We start from the raw sequence: 20,303 nt of genomic DNA on the forward strand, positions 1-20,303 counted from the left end.
ACCACTGTGCATCAATAAGCCACAAAGAGGAGTACCAATGTACACAGCATAGCAGTCACAAGAACTCTGGAAAATTAAGGGAAACATAAACATTGAAAGCAGTGATAAGAAACAGACAAGTGAACATCAAAGTGAAAAAGTCACTACATGAGAATACTGTGATCCCCAATCGAACATATGGACGGTAAACTTGCACCTCATTGGAAGGTCACAAATCAAGAGTGTAGTGGAAATGAGTTACTTGAAAGGAGCATGTACGATTACATGGAGTGACAAACTGACAAATGAGGAAGTGAAGGAATGATAAGGTGTGGATGTAGATGCGAAAGAAAGCGTTAGAAATACGCTGAGGTGGTCTGACGATGTGGAGAGGATGGAAAATGAGAGACTAATTAGGAGAGTGTATGTGAGTGATGTGGAGGGGGAAAGAGGGAGGATGAGATGAAGGGATGGTATATCAGAGACGGGGGGTGTATGTTGAGGGGAGGACAGTAAAACAGCAGGGGTGAGGTTGACATGGAGGTGGTTTGTTTGTGGCCACCCCTCATGGGGCTGGTGTCTGGCTTTAGATGGATAGATAGATAGATAAACATGCAGCTCAGTCACTTCACAACAAGTGTTGCAAGTCATTAAAAAATTAAAGAAACTTCAAAGCAACTGGATCAAATCACATCACAAGCATGTACTTTTATAAGAAGCCCAACAGCCAAAAATACAATAACACATTGAAATCTTCAACTTTTCTAATCCTCACAATGAAATCCAAGATATGGTATCTGTGAGAAAGCAGTCATCATTTCAATATTCAGACCAGATAAACCACCCAAAGATTCTTCATTCTAAAGGTCCATATCTCTACTTTCCACACCATCCAAAATCATGGAAAGGTTACCGTAATCCTAATGAACACTGTTTCTTACATTCCTCTGATTCCCAATACTGACTCTGACTATAGCACTCACACCACACACCTTTCTAAACTGACCCACCTTATTCACTTTCACCAAGCTGTGAATTATTTGCAAAAATGCTAAACTCTATCAATAACTGAGCCAGAAAAGTAATCTGGCACTCATCAAAGCTGCTTAAAAATGGCTTGTGCAGAAAGAGGCAATGACATACACAGGACAACTTCAAGGGTAAAAATACTCTGTTCACATGTCCATATTACCTTACTGTGTTTCCCTTCATTCATTTTGCTGCACCATTTTGAAGTTTTGTGGATTTCACTTTGCTTCATTTATAATGGCTCCAACATGTTTGCATGCATTGGCCTCCTAATGGCAGTTCCCCACACTGTTTGATCTCAGGCAGCCTCCCTATTCAGTCCCTTATCCCTGAGATCATGCTCTGTGACCTGATCACAGATCTTTTGGTCTACCTTTCACAACCTTACTCCCAGTGTTTGCACTTCACACTTTCCACACCCAACTGTCATCCTCCATCCTTTCCACATGCCCACACCATCTCAATCTACCCCTCCTCATTACAACACCAATACACTCCAGTCACATACTTCCTCTCAACTCTTCAATCGTAAACCTTGTGTGAAGTGAAAATAATATTTACCTAGAAAAGTGTGCAAAGGTCAAAACTAATATCTGCATGCATCTTGCACATATCTGTATATGTATGCATAGCTGCAAGTATTTAATATCTAATGGTACCTATCAATCAGTTCACCCTGTCCCTTTTCCAATCAACCCTTAAATTGACAAAATATATTTCCAGTCAACAATCTTTTCACTCATCCATCCATCCATCATCCATCCCATAATCCTTCCCTTACCTGGTGTTATGATGAATTGATAAAATATATTTCCAATCAACAACCCTTTCACTTATCCAACCCACTATCCTTCCCTTACCTGGTGAAGCGAGAACGGTGAGGTCGCAGGAAGACAGAGAACCAGAGGTGCTCATCTGCCAGGTTCTTGTTGGAAGTGTTGCGGAAGAGGTGGGCAAACTCCCGCTTCTGCTCAGCCCCTGCCACTGGTATGAGCCTCTCAATCTGAGGTTGACAGATAAGTGACAAAAGATATTAAATAGGAAATGGAATGGAAGTGAGACAATATGATGGAAGAGTGACAGTAAAATAAGCCAAAGTCTCACATCAGCTCTCTGCAACTTGGGTCAGATTAAGGAATCAGTATGAGAAATGAGGTGTCGCTGTTGCTCATGATGATGATGATTTTGTTGCTGTTGCTATTGTTGTTGCTCAGGTTCCTCTGGATGTGAACCCACTCAACTGCAAGGAACAAGTCAAATTAGACAGGTGTTCTCACAGATCGTATGCTGAAATTATGTTGAAAGACTGTCTTTTGTGTGTGTGTGTGTGTGTGTGTGTGTGTGTGTGTGTGTGTGTGTGTGTGTGTGTGTGTGTGTGTGTGTGTGTGTGTGTGTGTGTGTGTGTGTGTGTGTGTGTGTGTGTGTGTGTGTGTGTTCTTACCTACCTACCTAATTGTTCTTACCTAATTGTATCTTTAGGGGAATGAGTCAAGCTCGTACTGCCCCATGTCTTAAACCATATTTATCATACATATCCTTAAATTTGTGAATTGTTTTGGCACACACTATTTCATTCGGTAATGCATTCCAGTGATCAATTGCTCTGTTTGGGAAACTGAATTTCCTTACGTTTTTATCACCTCTCTTCTTATGCAGTTTTTTGCAGTGTCCTCTTGCTGATGTTTCCCCATATGTTAAGTAATCATTTATGTCTATTTTCTCCTTCCCTGATATGCATTTATATAGCATTATCATGTCACCTCTTTTCCTTCTCTCCTGTAGTGTTGGTAGATTCAGTTTATTTAGTCTTTCTTCGTGGCTTACATCCCTTAAGCTTGGTATCCATCTTGTAGCGGCCCTTTGATTTTCAATCTTGTCTATGTGTTTTTTGAGATGAGGACTCCAGACTACTGATACATACTCCAGGGTTGGCCTGATGAATGATGTTATTATCCTTCTTAGCATGTCTTCATTTATGTATGTGAATGTTATTCTCATATTTGCAAGCAGTGTATACATGTTCCGTACCTGCTCACTGATGTGGTCAGCCGGACATAGTCTGTTATTTATAATCACACCTAGGTCCTTCTCTCTTTCTTATGTGTGTAGGGTTTTATTTCCTAACGTATAATCCCAATCAGGTATTTGCCTACTTAGTGTGACTGGTAAAATATATGGTAGAATACTCATTGATAGGGTTAGGCATATGACAGAGGAGCTAGTTGGAGAAGAACAAGGGGGATTTAGGAAGGGAAAAGGGTGTGTAGAGCAGATATTTGTTCTGTTTAGTGGAGAAGTATCTAGAGAAGGGAAGGAAAGTGTATGCTGCCTTCATGGACTTGGAGAAAGCTTATGACAGAATAGATAGGCAAGGTATGTGGAAGGTATTAAGAATATATGGAGTTCAGGGGAAATTGTTGAGTACTGTGACGAGTATGTACGAGGGAGCTAGGGTTACGATGAGAGTGGATGGTGAGCTGAGTGACTTCTTTGATCTCAATGTGGGACTGAAACAGGGTTGTGTGATGTCTCCATGGCTGTTTAATATATACATGGATGGGGTTGTAAAGGAGATGCAGGGTAGGGCAGTGGATGTGGGGGTGGCTCTAATGAATGAGGGTGAGATTTGGAAGCTTCCGGTGTTGCTGTTTGCTGATGATACAGTACTGTTGAGTGAAGATGAATGGGAGTTGCAAGGTTTGGTGAATGAATTTGGGACAGTGTGTAGGGGGAGGAATCTGAAAGTTAATGTAAACAAAAGTAAAGTTATGGTGTTTGAGAGGAATGAAGTCACAGAGTGTGCAGTGAGGTTGGATGGTGAGGATATGGAGAATGTGAGTGCATTCAAGTACTTGGGTAGTGTGATGAGTAAGGATGGAACTTTGGGGGATGAAGTGTGTGAAAGGGTACAGCAGGGAAGGAAGATTGTTGGTACACTGAAAGCAGTGATGAGAAATAGGGAGGTGAGTATGGAAGTTAAGAAGTCACTGCATGATAGTATTGTGATCCCTACCCTGACGTATGGAAGCGAGGCGTGGACCTTGCAAGAGGGGAACAAGTCAAGAGTGAGAGCAGTGGAAATGAGTTACTTGAGAGGAGCATGTGGGGTGACATGGAGGGACAGGTTGACGAATGAAGAAGTGAAGGAACGCTGTGGGGTGGATGTGGATGTGGTTGAGAAGATTAGGAGAAATACACTGAGGTGGTTTAGACATGTGAAGAGAATGGAGAATGAAAGACTGACTAAGAGGGTGTATGTAGGTGAGGTGGAGGGAGGGAGAGGGAGAGGTAGACCGAGGATGAGGTGGAGGGATGGAGTTGAGAGGTATATGAGGGAGGGGGGGGGTGAGTTGGGGGGAGGGTAGTCAAATGATGGGTGACAGAGCGACTTGGAGGCGTTATGTCTGCGGCCACCCTTTGCGGGATTAGGGCATCAGGCTATAGACAGATAGATAGACTAGTGAACAAAAAGAACACAGCATCTCTTCAAATTCTTCATTGGCTGATCTATGTTCTACTGGTTGTTCTCCCTCACATACTCTGTGCTGCAGATTGGTTATTTTCTACCTCAAAGCTCCCACCTGGTGTACAATTTTCAGACTTCTTTAAGCTGGTGGCCCTTGATCGAAAACATATCCCCAATGAACCCATGTTATAACTTCCTTGCTATACAATAACTTCCTATGAGACAGGTTGCCGCTTGATGTAACCTTGTCATATGGCAAGGTCCAACTGTATATATGCCATTCTGCGGTCCAGGCATATCAGTGCCATCACATGAATGCATGCATTTTCAGCACCGCTGATGAGTGGTAATGAGTGGTGACAAAGAGACTTCGATGGAATCTGTTGCAACAGCCCTTGATGAACTCTATGACTGGGTGTCCTTCAACAGATATGACATGAGTAGTGACAGAAAATGTAAGTAATTTAATTTTTCACCATTTGTTACTTACCTGCCCATCATCTTTCTCAACAGCAAGCCACTGGTTGTTGATGAACTCAAACTTTTCCCCAGTCTGGACATCCCTGATGACCATAAAGGCCAGATACCAGGATGCATTAGGGCCTTTACCACTATTATCATGCCAGATTCTCAGGAACTGGAGTGGGCCAAGAGGTCTGTGTAAAGAGAATGAGCATGGTGGGAATGGGTAATGAAATGAAGAATGCACAGTGTCTGTAATACAAGTATACACTAATATGCAAAGTCAACATCCTGATCTACAATGAGAGTTAAATCATAACCATCACAATCATCATCATCATCATAACCTCATTTCTTACTAATAAACAGGACAGGTAGGAGCCATAACTGAGAAAAGCAAAGCATAATATTAGGAGAAGTATCAATAGAGTGCCCTAAATGAGTCATACAACCATTCATTCATTACTCACACCTTCATAACTACCAGCTCCACCTCACAGGCAATATCGATTCACACAAAAATATGTTTCATACATGAAGTCACTCTTCTGTCAACTGTGGTGCAGACTAGGCATTCAACTAGTGAATTATCAAAAGGGGCTCAGCAACCCATCACTGGCATCCTAATGCAAGCCATCTCTGTAAAACTGCACAGAAGAAATGCAATAAATGTCTATATCTGCAAATATTGTGCTCAGAAATCATAATTTATGGATCATTAACTTAAAGTATCTGAATGTAAAATGTGCAAAGGGTATGACTATCAAACCAAATTCAGTCATTACGAAGGGGGATTTTTTTTTATTTTACTGTAGTGAAGGAATCAAAGGCTTGAAAAAGCCCACAAATACTGTTCCCTCAGAGAGAGAGAGAGAGAGAGAGAGACTCAAAATCCTTTCATTTTGCAGTGTGGACACACTGTGTTTAACCCCTATACCGCTGGCATGTTTACCAATGTTTTGCGTGTGTCGCGGGGTTATTCGGGCTCCGACAGACTCTCAGAAAATATTTGCCAAAAATCAGTTATTAGTCCTAGAATATTAAAATTACATATGCTTATGGCACATACCTTCAGCTTTCTCCTGAAATGTTTGTTGAGCCTTCGTCGGTTACCGTAGGACTTGTGGAGACCTCTGAAGTTGGGTAACGAAGTCTCCACTTTACACTTCCCGACAACCCGTAATATGATTACCACAGCCAGATATTAACACTATAAACACTACTCTATGATTTTCAAGTAGTTTGGGATCCATACTCCAAAAAAAAAACCCACTGTGAAAGCAATGAAAATTACGAGCGCGTCTGACCGTCGCACTTGCGCTAGTTCGCTCTTGGTACTCTGTCATTTATTAGTCATAAAACCCCTCACACTTTATATTTCTATTACTATATAACACTTATATATATCTACAGTCTTTATCCATAAGTTTCCTTCAGTAGTATTAGCTTAGTGTCACTGTTGGGATTCAATTTCTTTCAGAAAAATACGTAGCATTCACTTTCTCGTCCTGTATACTAGCACTGAGAGTGAATGTCACTTTCAATTTCACTCTCATAACTCATAGTATTCAGACATGCTAGAGTGAAACTTTCACTTTCATTACTCTTAGGGTATATACAGTACTCGTATTCTTATAATACTACTCATTTACATTTCTATTTACGTTATTTACATTTCTATTTTATTTACACTGTGTTATGCACCGTCACTTGAAGTACCTTATAAAACTATTTTCCACTGTTCACGTATATTTACATTCATTACTTTCACTTGCTGTTTACACATTATTTACAATTCCACTTGCACTGTTTTACTCAATTGAAAGATCGTAGTCACTCTTTTATCAATTGTCAGCCCTTTACCTCTTTCCACACGAGGTTTAGTAGGGGGTAAAGGTCACAGGGCCCTTTGCATGGGGGTGAAAAGGCCCTGAAGCTAGCAAGAGCGAACAGACGTACCCCCACACTGGAAGATGAGAGTAAACTGATAAGGGTGGGCCGGGGTGGTGGCCTACCTAGGGAAATCAGTACTGCCAACGTTTAGCCTCTTGATGCAGCTACTTTATAGCAGTGAAATGATTGGCAGGAAATCTAGACAATACATTATAAATTAGGTAGTTCCAGGTGAATGTAAATATCACTTAGGCTTCTCCCTTCCCTCCTTATATGTATATTTATTACGAAAATAGATTATACGGCATATTTCAAGGGGAAATAAACAGCGAAAATTAGCGAACGAGTGCACGTGAGGTGTTGTCAAGTGATAATTAGCCAATTCCAGGTGTATGGCACTCTCACTTACCTTATTTCTTTCTTGTATATATTATTTGGTATAAGAATAGGGCATAGGGCTTATTTCAATGGATGAAATCAGTGAAAAATTCCAGGGAAGATTTACTTAGCGTAGCATGGCCAGGCAGGCGAGAGGATAGGGTAATGGAGGGGGGGAAGGGAGGGGAGTCAAGAACGGGGAGAATGGCTAAATTGTCAACAATGGATGGGAGTACAGATGAGATTAGGAGTGCTGACTAGTGTTGGACATTGGCAGTACTGATAGATGATACAAGCCCCCACTTAGAAGCCCGTGTGAATTCAAAATAACACAGAATCACAAAAGCGACGCCCCGCGGTATGATCCCTTGCTCCCAAGCGTCACGAAAGTGACGCCCCGCGGTTAAGGGGTTAAAAGACTGGAGATCTTAGGTAAAGACATACTGACTGATAAAGGCACTTCCAGAACTGACGTGTTGCATATATGAATCACTGAGAGTATCAACTCACTCTGACATTGGAGTGCTGGAAAGAAAAAAGGGCGACAGTGTGCTGCCAAACACTTGCTATGCACCTGCTGCAATGGAGGAGGGTCACAAGCACAGTTCAGAAGAGCAGCAACCACTGAGGTAACGACAGTAAAGAGATTAAGATGCAACAGTACCGTAAAAGACAGCTTGAAAAGAGTCAGTACATGGAGGGAAGTTGAAGAGATGAAAAACCTTTGATTTCACCCTGCTTATAAGAGCTGTTTATGGGAAGCTGCCACACATTCTCAAGTCGTACTTCATACAGGAGCAAATAAGACTCTGTACAAAGTTAACAACTGTGCAGAGGTAAAGGTGGTATGGGGTCAGCTTAGCACACATAATCTCTTGGAAGCAAGTTTTGCGAGAGAGGTAATGTGATCTTGACGTGATGGGTCCTGAAAATATGAAACCCCAATGAGACAAAGGTGGGATTTACCCATAATCTGAGACAATAAAGGATCGAGCTGCATACCGGTGAATATTAAAGGATATCTTACAAGAGTTTCTGGAGAGTCAAAAAATGCAGGTGCTAAGTTTTTGATGCATTAAAAACAGAAAGGTTTCTTTTACCCCAACCAGAAATATAAGCCAAGTCAGAAATTATGCATGCCATAGCCTCATTCTGAGAGTACTGAAGTACCTGCTGTGATGGACATGGTGAGAAACAGATGTAGAGGTGAACACTGGAATCATCAGTGTGTGAGTGGATAGGGTTTGATGTGCAGCTCATAAGGTCCTTGATGTGAGAGAGCTGGTGATAGAACAGAATCCTTAGGAACACTACTGATAGTTCTTATTGAAGAACAGTGGCCATCAACACCAGCAAAAACAAAGCGACCATATAGGAAGCTAGGGATGAAGACACAAATTGAAGGACAGAAACCATAAAAAGAGCAGTTTTGAAATTAAAGATGTGTGCTAGATTTGCGTTGAAAGCCTTACAGATGCTGAAGTGCAACAGAAGACTTTTTTCTAGAAGTCCAAAAGGTTGATGACCAAGGGTTAGAAAGGAAGGTGAGGTCACCAGTGTGACAACCCTGAGAGAACCCACATAGTGATTGGAGTAGCTATGATGGGAGGGGTGTTTCAAAATTTTTTGGGACTAGATTTTTAAATTTTAGAAATACAGGCCGCTGAAGCCATCCATCCATCATCTAATCCTACGTTGCCCCATGAGAAGCGTAGGAGCCCAGGGCTAGGAAAGTTGGTCCTGGCATTTAAGATGACAGTGACCAGCCTCACTCATCCCTGAGTGGCATCACGTGAGCAATAAACCCCAACTACCCCTTGGATATAAAACTTCACCAGCTCAATCCGATTGGAGCACCTTTATTACCCACTAAACCACCAGGAGCCAAAATTTGGTTATATGGTTACCACCCAGCATAGTAAATGGTTTCCTGGTGTACAGGAAACCACTTGGCTTGTCACTCAGTATAGTCACCCACAGGCAGAAGGAAGAGGAAAGAATGAAGGAGAGAAAGACACAAGAGGGAGTGTAAAGTCACCCGCAGGCAGAAGAAAGAGGAAAGAATGAAAACTGGGAGATAGTTTGAGAGCTGGGAACAGTCACTTTTCTTTGGGACAAAATGAATGCAAGCAAAACTTCCAGCAAGAAGGAAAGGTGTATGGCTATAGACAATGGTGAAAGAGGTTACTTAGGGAGCATATCAGCAATGAAGACCAGTTCTTCAGAACACAGAGGGACCCAATCAGGCCCACATGCCTTCTTAACAACAGAGTCAGTAAAGGTAGAAAGTACACTGATGAAGAAATTTTAATGTCAGTCATGAGGAAGTCAGAGAGGGAAGGAGATGGAGTAATGTCAATGGAACTGTCCATGGTAGATATTTGTAACTCCCTCAAACATCCAAGTGAAATGGGTGTTATGAAGCAATGGGTCAGCAAGGGATGTGGTAACCTTACTGTCTAGACACTTGTACTGTGAACAGACAAACACCTTCTTTGGAAGAAGACAGTACAGTGTACCTGGGTATTCCTCTCTCCCCTAAATGAAGTTTCCATTAAAATCAGAGGTTCATGCACTGGATCTATCCACTCCATGCTGTGCATAAGAAGGATAGAATGATGACAAAGATGACAACAGTTATGACAATGATGATGATGGTCAACCAAAATCTGTTTCTTTTTTTTTTAATGCAGCAAAATCCAAGTACAGTACTCCTTTCTAATCACAAATCAAAACCTAAAAGATGACTTCATGGCAACATATAATTAGCCTGAAACATTTAAACCACCTGAAATAAAAATTAATACTGTAACTAGAATACTGTATATAATATACTAAATATCCTTAGTCACTCACCTTGGGACAGCCATAACAAAAACATCAACAGAGTCTTTACGAAATGTTTTCCGTGAGTCATCAGCCAATAAACGAACATCTGTTTCCTCCAAATCACCCGAAAGAATGAACTGCACATTAGAGTCTGTTTGAGCTTCCTTCAGGTTTCCTGTGACAACCAGCAACTCATAAAGGTACTTGTCTTCCACTTTGTTATCTGGCAAGGGACTTGCACCAAGCTGAAAGGAGGCAAGGAGAGATTAACACCTGCATAATGAAGAGGAAAGGAGAGGTTAACAGCAACAGGTGGGAAGAGGGGAGAGTTAAACAGCTGAAGTCAGGAAGGTAGGAGTCAAAATGGTGATAAGAACTGGTGTAAAGATATTACCAGTTGAGAGAGAGGGAGAGATTAACAGAAGAAAAATAAAAAGTTTTGCATTAAAAAAAAAAAAAAAAAAAATCTATCCTATGCCAGGACAGTCAGATGGATGGTCTCATGAACCACAGTGGTAAGCATCAGTGAACCCACTCCCCAAATTGGTGCTTTTTATTGTCATTCTGTGGGCTTATTTGCCTGGGTTTATAGTCCCATGTACTGCTTTGGGCAGCTGTCTCAAGGGTAACAACATTTCTATTCCACAACATCACCTTACTTTTAGTTACCCTGATGGACAGATAATATGTGGGCAGCATTTTTCTTTCCCAATGCCAGGAATACTATAAGGAAAGATGTCAAAAATCTGTATGAAGACTTGTAAGAGAGACTCTTGACTTTGCCTTTGATTCCATACATTTGTGGGTCATATTTTACTGACAGATAGCATTTTCATGTCATTAACAACAAGGATGGTATTACATAAACATATACTGTACTGTATTAACTTGTGGAGGATGTGCACAGATGGAGGATGAAATGATGCATATTAACCCATTCAACCCACCAATGTGTTTTTCCACTTAATTTTCTTGCTACTCAAACAATTTCATTCTGCTAATGGTCAGATACAGCTTTCAATAATCCATTCACTATGACAGATCTTTCCTAAGTTCAACAAAATCTTCTGATGATCAGCAAGAGTAAACTGTAAAATGACATCCCCATATTGACCCTTAGCCAGCAAGGGGGGAGGCGGTGGCTCAATCGGTAGAGTGGTGGCCTGCAGTCCTACAGGACCAAGGTTCAAATCCCTGCTGGGGCAGGGAACAGTTTAAGGATTTGAATTTCGTAAAATCAGACTTTACTGATCTACCAGAAGATCCACCGACATGTTGTAAAAATACCCCTGGTAAATATCCCCGCTAATACCAATACACCAGTCCAGTATGAGACAGCCCTAGCATGTATCCAATATGGACAATGGGTGTTAGTGCCGAAGTGGTGACATGGAGGTGTATGGTATGCAGGAGGACTACTGGGCCTTGGGAGCAGGCTGTGAAACCTATGCAAAGAGTCGAGCACATTATTTAAAAAAAAGAAAAGAAGAAAAAAAAAAAAGCAGTTGCTGAGAAGTACCTAAAAAAAAAAAAAAAAAATCATCTTTATATAGATGCACCCGACCACAAGATTGGAACATAAATGTAGTTACACTGCATTATGAAAGGTTTTAACATAATCTATATATAGACTCTACCGCATAAAAGGTTTAAACATAACCTATACATAAACTCCACTGCAATGTGGAACAGTTGCTATATTTCATTAACATAGCAAAAAGGGTGTTGCAAGCATCTGATTGGTGGAGTGGTATGAGTAGATTGTAGGCTTCTTTACTATGCTTTGTAAAAAGACCAAACCCTAAAAAGGTATACACCTCCCCAACATTAGTTTCCTTCCACATCAGATCTCTCCTCTTTCATTTTCCCTTTCCTTCTATTTTCTTCACAGACCTTGGCAGCATATTTGTTTATTTTTCTCACTATATGTTCAATTATATCCCCATTTACACAAGACACAAAAATCTCCAGTAGGTCCTGAGGATTTTGCAAAATTACTTTGACCCCTGTGTCTCCAGTAAATGGCAATCATTCTCTACTAACTGGAGAATGACTCAACTACCCAACGGGAACACTGTCATCATTGCCATTGACTTCTGCATATGACAGATTATCATCTGGTTCTTCTGCAGTCTCAACTTAAGATTCATCACTACTATCAGTGTCATCACCATCAGTATCTGATGTAGAACCACTATTAATATCATCAATGAAATCATCATCCAAATCCTGATCTAGAATAAGTTGTATCTCACCATCACTAATGTTCCTCCTTGTGTGGGGCATGATTATGTCTACTATCTATCTATCTATTGCCAGACGCCTCAATCCCGTTTGGGGTGGCCACAAACAAATCGCCTCCAAGTCGCCCTGTCCCCCGCCATTTCACTGCCCTGCTCCCAACTCACACCCCCCTCTCTCATATACCTCTCCACCCCATCCCTCCATCTCATCCTCGGCCTCCCCCTCCCTCTTCCCCCCTCCACCTCACTCACATACACTCTCTTCGTTATGTCTACAATATCCAAATATCAAAAAGAAATTAGAGACTGAAGTCTACTTAAGAAACACAGGAGTGTTGTGTCCCCTCTAGGAGCTGAGAACTGATTGACTGAGTCACTGAGTGAGACAAGCAACTTGCTACCCGTTTGTTGCCAGTTAGGGATATCTGAGGCACTAGGGCACTTATACACTGCCGACTATATACAGTCTCTTTTATGATTTACAGGAGAAAATTTTCGGGGAAACGTCTATATACAGTCTCCCCGCAATTTTTCAGTAGATTTTGCACAGTCTATATATATAGTTCTGCCGCCAGCTAAGGGTTAAGTAGCAAAAAAGAAGGGGGAAGAGATATATTAACAAGTGAAGAGAAGGGGTAAGGCTATACACTACTAGTTCACAGGATGAGGGAAATAGAAAGAAAATGAAAGATGAAGGGAGAGGAGGAATTTTAAAAACACCTGGGAGGAAGAGAGGTATACAGTACAAAAACAGTCAGAGACAGATGAGTTTTACTCATAAATTATTTCCCACAATTCCACTTTATTTCATTTTCTTTGGTTTTTGATGCTCATTATGACTCAAATATAGTAGATACTGATTTGAAAATTTGATTACTCATGTTTAGAGGTATATGTGCAGGAGCAGGTGAATGAGAGGGCAAAGGAGGGTGTCTATATTGTTGTGCATAAGATATGGATGGAGAATATAAGAGTGTATGGATCAGCTGGTTCAAGGATTGTGTGGGTAAGACTGAAAGTTGAAAAACAAGAGTGGGCAATTGTGTGTGTATCTGCACCAATGGAAGATCATGCAAGCAGAGTAAAAGAAGTGTTCTGGGCAAATGTGGATGCATGCATGGAAAAGACTGAGTAAAGTGGGAGAGTGTTTTTACTTGGAAATATGAAATGAAAAGAAGAGAATGTGAAGGTGGATGGAGAAGTTGGTGAGTAGGGTGTGCCTGTAGAAGTGGATAAGAATGGTAGTGTTCTAGTGGACAACTGTATGAAGAGGTGCTGGTGATAGCCAATACCCTCTCTAGGCACAAAATGATCCATAGGTATATTTAGCAAATGATGAGACGGGTGGGTGGTGAATTGAATGAACAGAAGGTAATGACTGATTAAGTGTGTGTGGATGAGAGTAATACGAAGGTATGTACTGGATACAAGAGCATACAGTTGGGGGAGTGGACTTTTTGACCAACACTTGGTCATGATGAAAGTCAGGTACAAATGCAATTAATTAATAGGAGCTATGGGTGACTTTACACTCCCTCTTCTGTCTTTCTTTCCTTCATTCTTTCCTCTTGCTTTTGCCTGTGGGTGACTCTACACTAAGTGACAAGCCAAATGGTTTCCTGAACACCAGGAAACCATTTACTATGCTGGGTGGTAACCATAAAACCAAATTTTGGCACCTGGTGGTTTAGTGGGAAAATATTGCACTCTAATCGGATTGAGCTGGTGAAGGTTTATATCCAAGGGGTGGTTGGGGTTGATTGCTCATGTAATGCCACTCAGGAATGAATGAGGCTGGTCACTCTCATCTTAAATGTCGGGATCAACTGCCTAGCCCTGGGCTCCTATGCTCCTCATGGGGCAATGTAGGATTGGATGATGGATGGATGGATAGAGTATTACAGTAGGAAGCAGTCCATACAAGGAGGGTAGAAAGGTTTTAAGAGGATGAACAAAAGGCAGAATATAAGAGAGAAGTTGAGAAGGCTGTTGAGTAATATAATTTGAGCACATGGAGGAGGTGGAGGATGTCTGCAAGAAATTCACAAAAGAAATCTGTGCAGCATGTGAGGTGGTGCGTGGGGTGAGAAGATGAAAGGGGGTGCATGGAACAGCATGGTAGAATGAAGAATGAGACAAGCTGTGGTGCAAAGGAAGAAAGCATATAGTAAGTGGATGGGACGCAGAGGTATGGAGGAAGTTGAGAGATGGAAGAGAGAGTTATATGTAGAGAGGAAGAGTGAGCTGAAAAGATTAGGAGAGAGTAAGAAGAGAGTGGATGAGGAATTTGGAAGGAATATGAGTGAAATGTGAGGGAATAAAAGAAAATGTTCTGGAAAGAGGTAAAGAGAGTTAGAGAGGGTGATAAAAAAGGTAGTTGGGCAGTGAAGATAAAAATGGTAGGTTGAAAGTGGAGAATGGGAGAAAAAGTGAGCAGATGGAGAGAACACTTTAAGGAATTGTTAAACACTGTGAATGAAAATAATGTAAGTGGCTGGGGAATGCCTGGGAGAAGGAGGAGGATGTGAAGGGAGGAAGAGACTAGTAGGATGGAAGTAGTGGAAGTAATGAAGACAGTCAAAATCGGGAAAGCCCAAGGAACTGATGGAGTGTGTGGAGACATGCTGATGCATGAGGGAGAAATAGTAGTAGAATGGATATGGATGGCGTGCACACTGGCCTGGAAGGAAAGCAGAGTCCCAGAGGATAGAAAGTCAGGTATAATTACTCCCCTGTACAAAGGAAAAGGGGGAAAAAAAAAGTGTGTGGTAATCATAGGGGCATTTCTCTCCTTAGTGTAAGAGGAAAAGTATATGGTATGAAACTTACTGACAGAATTGGGGAAATAACAATGGAATTAGTTGGAGAAAAACAGGGAGGTTTTAGGAAGGGAAGAGGTTGTGTAGATCAGATATTCATCATATGGTCTTCAATGGAAAAGCTTCTACAGAAGGGGAAGGAAGTTGTAGGTTGCCTTCTTGAATTTGAAGAAAGCATATGAAAGAATGGATAGACAAGGAATGTGGAAAATATTAAGCACATATGGAGTAAATGGGAAGCTGTTGAATGCTGTGAGGAGTAGGTATGAGGGTGCTAGGGCTGCAGTGTGTGTGGATGGTGAACTGAGTGAATTTTTAATCTGAATGCTGGATTGAAACAGCGATGCATCATGTCTCCATGGTTGTTCAAGCTGTTTATGGATGAGGTTAAAAAAGAGATACAAGGTAGGGCAGTGGATGTTGGCATGGCCTTAATGAGAGAGGACAGTGTCTGGACACTCCCTGTTCTGCTGTCTGCAGATGATATTATGCTGTTAAGTGAAGATGATGGGGAACCGCAAGGCTTGGTGAATGAGTCTGGGCAGTGTGTAAGAAACAGAATCTAAAGGTGAATGTAGGGAGGAGTCATCTTGTGATCTTCGAGAGAAATGATGTCACTGAATGCACAGTGAGGCTGGAAGATGATGAAATGGTAAATGAGTGTATTTAAGTACTTAGGTAGTGTGATGAGGAAGGATGGAAGTTTAGAGGGGAAAGTGTGTAAGAAAAGGAATCTAAAGGTGAATGTAGGGAAGCATAAACTTGTGGTCTTCAAGAGAAATGAAGTCACTGAGTGCACAGTGAGGTTGGGAGATGATGAAATGGAAAAAATGAGTTAATTTAAGTACCTCAGTAGTGTGATGAGTAAGGCTGGAAGTTTAGAGGATGAAGTGTTTGAAATGGTACAACAAGGAAGAATGGTTGTTGGTTCAGTGAAAGCAGTGATATGAAACAGGGAATTGAGTATGAGAGTAAAAAAGTCATGCCATGATAGTATTCTGACACCAACTCTAACAAATGGAAGCAAAGCTTGGACCTTGATGGAAGGACACATGTCAAGAGTGAGAGCAGTGGAAATTAGTTATCTGAGAGGAGCAAGTGGAGTTACATGGAGAGAAAGACTGGCAAATGAGGAAGTGAAGGAGTGTTGTGGTGTGGATGTGGATGTGATAGAAAGCATTAGGAGAAATACACTGAGGTGGTTTGGCCATGTGGAGAGAATGGAGAATGTGAGACTAACAAGGAGAGTGTATGTGAGCAAGGTGGAAGGGTGGACAGGGAGGGGGATACCAAGATGAGAGGGATGGATGGAGTGGAGAGGTATATGAGAGAGAGGGGTGTGAGCTGGGGGAAGGGCAGTGAAATGGCAGCAGACAGGGTGACATGGAGACAATTAGTCTGTGGCCACCCCTTTCAGGGTTAAGGCAGATAGATGTTTCAGTTTGCTCTCTTTTATCACATTTCCATAAAAGTGGTATCTGATGAAAAAGGAGCACATACACTTCTTTTTCTGAAAAATTTGGAAACTCAGAACACTGTAGCAGTAAAACTATTGCACATACTGAGCTAAGGATTGAAATACACATAAGTCTCACTGTATTCTCTATGAGCCAGTATGACCAAAAAATCAATTTGGAAAACTGTTTCTCTGCACACCACGGGCAATGCATATTTTTCCTCAAATGCAGTTCATGGATTAACAGCTGGAGAGAAAGGGGAAGCAAAACACAAAAAGTTGCAGCTAGCTTACACAGAACAATATGACTGATTTCACTACAGCCCAATATAACTCAATCTTATATAGTACTTTAAAACATCCACAATGTAACTCCATCTTATACTTTAAAATACCTTTGTCTTATCCTGTCTGTCTTTGTACCGTGCCCAGATCATGAGGACAATGAAGAAAACAAGACTGATGATGAGGGTGACATAGATGGTAACATTGTCAACAAAGCCCATGTTGGCAAAGACGTAGTTGAAGTCGATGGTATTGGGCAGAACAAACATCCCCGCCCCAAAGCTGGTCAGGTGAGATGTCTTTATCACAGTTATTGTATCAGTTCTCTGTATCACCTGTAACGATGGAACCAAGAGATAGTTAGTTTATTAGTAAGTTAGCTAGTTAGTTACAGTAATTATTAGCACACTGTTTCTTACTCCTATCAGATCAGCTGAAGGCCAAATGTAGTTAAACTGGAGTTGATTACTGTATACTCATCTGACTAATAATACAAAAAAACTCATTCCTAGATCTTTACAAAGACTCACTGAATTTTACGTAACCACAACTTGGTATTCAAGTTGTGGGAGTAACCCAGTTCTGTCAGGTGAAATAATTAACCTTCCAGTGTGTGTGTGTGTGTGTGTGTGTGTGTGTGTGTGTGTGTGTGTGTGTGTGTGTGTGTGTGTGTGCAAACGCACCAAGAAAACAGAGGAGAGATAAAAGTGAGAGAAGAGGGACAGAACCTATGTTCAGTGTCAGATACAAAAAACAAAAACTATGTAACCGAAAAGACAACTGGACATAGAATGAAAATTCTCTGAATTGGAGGGGTCACAGACCAACCCTTGATCACTTTCCCCTGATGGATAAATGAAAATAAGAAAAGCAAAGTAAACGATCAAAGTAATCAGATGTGAAAAGGCAGACTGCTCTTCATTTTGGCCTGAGTACGAACCAATCAAGTACAAGACTCCACTGATCACTCCTTATGGCACACCAGGGAGGGTAACAGGCATACAAGCCACCCCATCCTCACCAACACAACAATAAGGCAGCTGATCCAAGTGGGATCTGTCCTCGACTTTAAATTGCTTGGGAGCTTTGCATGCAGCTTATGTGCCTCTTTCAAATTCCCAAGGGTCTTACCGCTGCCATAGTTATAGGGTGGAAATGCCTGTTTGATTTCCATATGCTTACAATCTAACCTCTTCAGTGTTCACCTAGTCCAACCAAAACAACTCATTACATACTGTACCTCCAATCCACCTGACTCCCATTCCTCTGTGGTAGTATTGAGGAATGCAACCCCATCTGATATAAACCGCAGCTGGTAGTTTGTTGTCAACACTTGTGTCTCAGTCATTGATATGTTCTTCCTCCCAGGCCCATCCGCCTTGCTTGTGTCAAATCCGTCCTTAAACTCCCCAATGCCCATGAAGTATCGTCCAGGACCTGCTAAGGCATTTGCCTGAAGGAAGATCTCCTGTGTACCTGTCAAATAAAAACCCATACATTGATAACCATTTGGAGAAAGCATATGACAGTGGATAGACACGAAATGTGGAAAATATTAAGAATGTATGGAGTAAATGGGAGGCTGTACAATGCTGTGATGACTATGTATGAGGGTGCTATGGCTGTTGTCATTGTGGATGGTGAACTGAGTGAATATTTCTTGTTGACTGTTGTACTGAATCAGAGATGTGTCCTGTCTCCATGGATGTTCAATCTGTATATGGATGGGGTTAAAAGAGTTACAAGGCAGGGCAGTGGATGCTGTAGTGGCCCTAATGAGAGAGGGCAGCATTTGGAAACTTCCTGTTCTGTTGTTTGCAGATGATACTGTATTGTTAACTGTATTATTAAGTGAAGATGAAGAGGAACTGCAAGGTTTGGTGATTTGTGTGTGTGTGTGTGTGTGTGTGTGTGTGTGTGTGTGTGTGTGTGTGTGTGTGTGTGTGTGTGTGTGACTATTGGCACTGGCTTCACAGCCTGCTCCCAAGGCCCAATAGTACTCCTACATACCATACACCTCTACATGTCACCACTTCGGCACTAACACCCACTGTCCATACTGAACACATGCTAGGGTTGTCACTTACAGGACTGGTGTACTGATATTAGCAAGGGTACTTTTACGTATCGGCAGGTCTTCCGGTAGATCAGTAAAGTCTGATTTTATGAAGTTCAAATCCTTAAACTGTTCCCTGCCCCAGCGGGAATATGAACTTAGGTCCAGTAGGACTGCAGGCCACCTCTCTGCCGACTGAGCTACCACATCAGTTTGGGAAAGTGTGTAAGAAACAGAATCTAAAGGAGAATGCAGGGAAGAGTAAAGTTGACGTCTTTGACAGAAATGAAGTCACTGAATGCACAGTGAGGTTGGATGATGAGGAAATGGAGAACAGAAGCGCATTTAAGTATTTGGATAGTGTGATGAGTAAGGATGGAAGTTTTGAGGATGAAGTGCTTGAAAAGGAACAAAAAAGAAGAAAGGTTGCTGGTTCTTTGAAAGCAGCGATAAGAAATAGGGAAGTAGGCATGGAAGTAGAAAAGTCATGCCATGATATTATTGTGATATCATTTCTAACGTAAGGAAGCGAAGCTTAGACCTTGTTGGAAGGACACAAGTCAAGAGTGACAGCAGTGGAAAGAGTTATCTGAGAAGAGAATGTGGAGTTACATGGAGAGAGAGACTGACAAATGAGGAAGTGAAGGAGTGTTGTGCTGTGGATGCAATAGAAAGCATTAGGAGAAATACACTGAGGTGGTTTGGCCATGTGGAGAGGATGGAGAGTGAGAGACTAACAGGAAGAGTGTATGGGAGTGAGGTGGAAGGGGGAAGAGGAAGGGAGACACCAACGAGGGATGAAATGGAGAGGTATATGAGAGAGGGGTGTGTAAGCTGGAAGTACAGGAGCAAAATGGCGGGAGACAGGGCAACATGGAGGCGATTTGTTTGTGGCCATCCTTTATGGGATTAAGGCATCTGACTGAAGAAAGAATGACAGATAGATAATTTGTACCTGTCCTATATCATATACTGTAGTAGTACTCAATTATTTAAGTCTCAAACTGTGCTAAAAGGTCAATGAAACACAATTACAGTGGTTCCCGTACAACAACAGTTAGCTGGTACCAAGTATACACAAGTAACAGGAAACCCCATTACAGAGATCTGTACCCTTGTGGAAAAAATAGGTAGCATGACATTATTAGCAGACACCCATCATGACCCCTACTCAACCTCTAAACACATCATAAATTTCTCTAAAATCACAAAAAAAATGAGTGAAATTATTCTGTATCATTTGTTTCATATATGTCACATGTGCATCTTGTGTTGTAATATGGTGTTGGTGTTGGTGTGGAGCCAGGCTCATCTGGACATGAATCTAGTAGACTAAGGTTGAAGCTGCCATTCTCCTGTAGCATTTCTTCCTCCTTTTAAGGGATACAGTGGGGAGATGCGAGAAATT

General features: G+C 41.5%; 1 protein-coding gene across 1 annotated transcript in view; it reads right to left on the reverse strand.

The window, feature by feature from the left end:
* Nucleotides 1–20,303, reverse strand: part of LOC145392059 (uncharacterized) — a 286,089-nt gene that overhangs the window by 86,198 nt on the left and 179,588 nt on the right. The window contains exons 41-45 of the mRNA XM_080266515.1: nt 18,080–18,315; nt 16,950–17,174; nt 10,064–10,281; nt 4,965–5,130; nt 1,869–2,011 (exon numbers count right to left, since the gene is read on the reverse strand). Of these exons, the coding sequence (XP_080122641.1) occupies nt 1,869–2,011; nt 4,965–5,130; nt 10,064–10,281; nt 16,950–17,174; nt 18,080–18,315 (988 nt within the window). The remainder of the gene's footprint in view (nt 1–1,868; nt 2,012–4,964; nt 5,131–10,063; nt 10,282–16,949; nt 17,175–18,079; nt 18,316–20,303) is intronic.

Source organism: Coenobita brevimanus, chromosome 21 (genome assembly GCF_032717465.1).
Source record: "Coenobita brevimanus isolate Jiangsu-jjx chromosome 21, ASM3271746v2, whole genome shotgun sequence".
Classification (NCBI taxonomy): domain Eukaryota; kingdom Metazoa; phylum Arthropoda; class Malacostraca; order Decapoda; family Coenobitidae; genus Coenobita; species Coenobita brevimanus.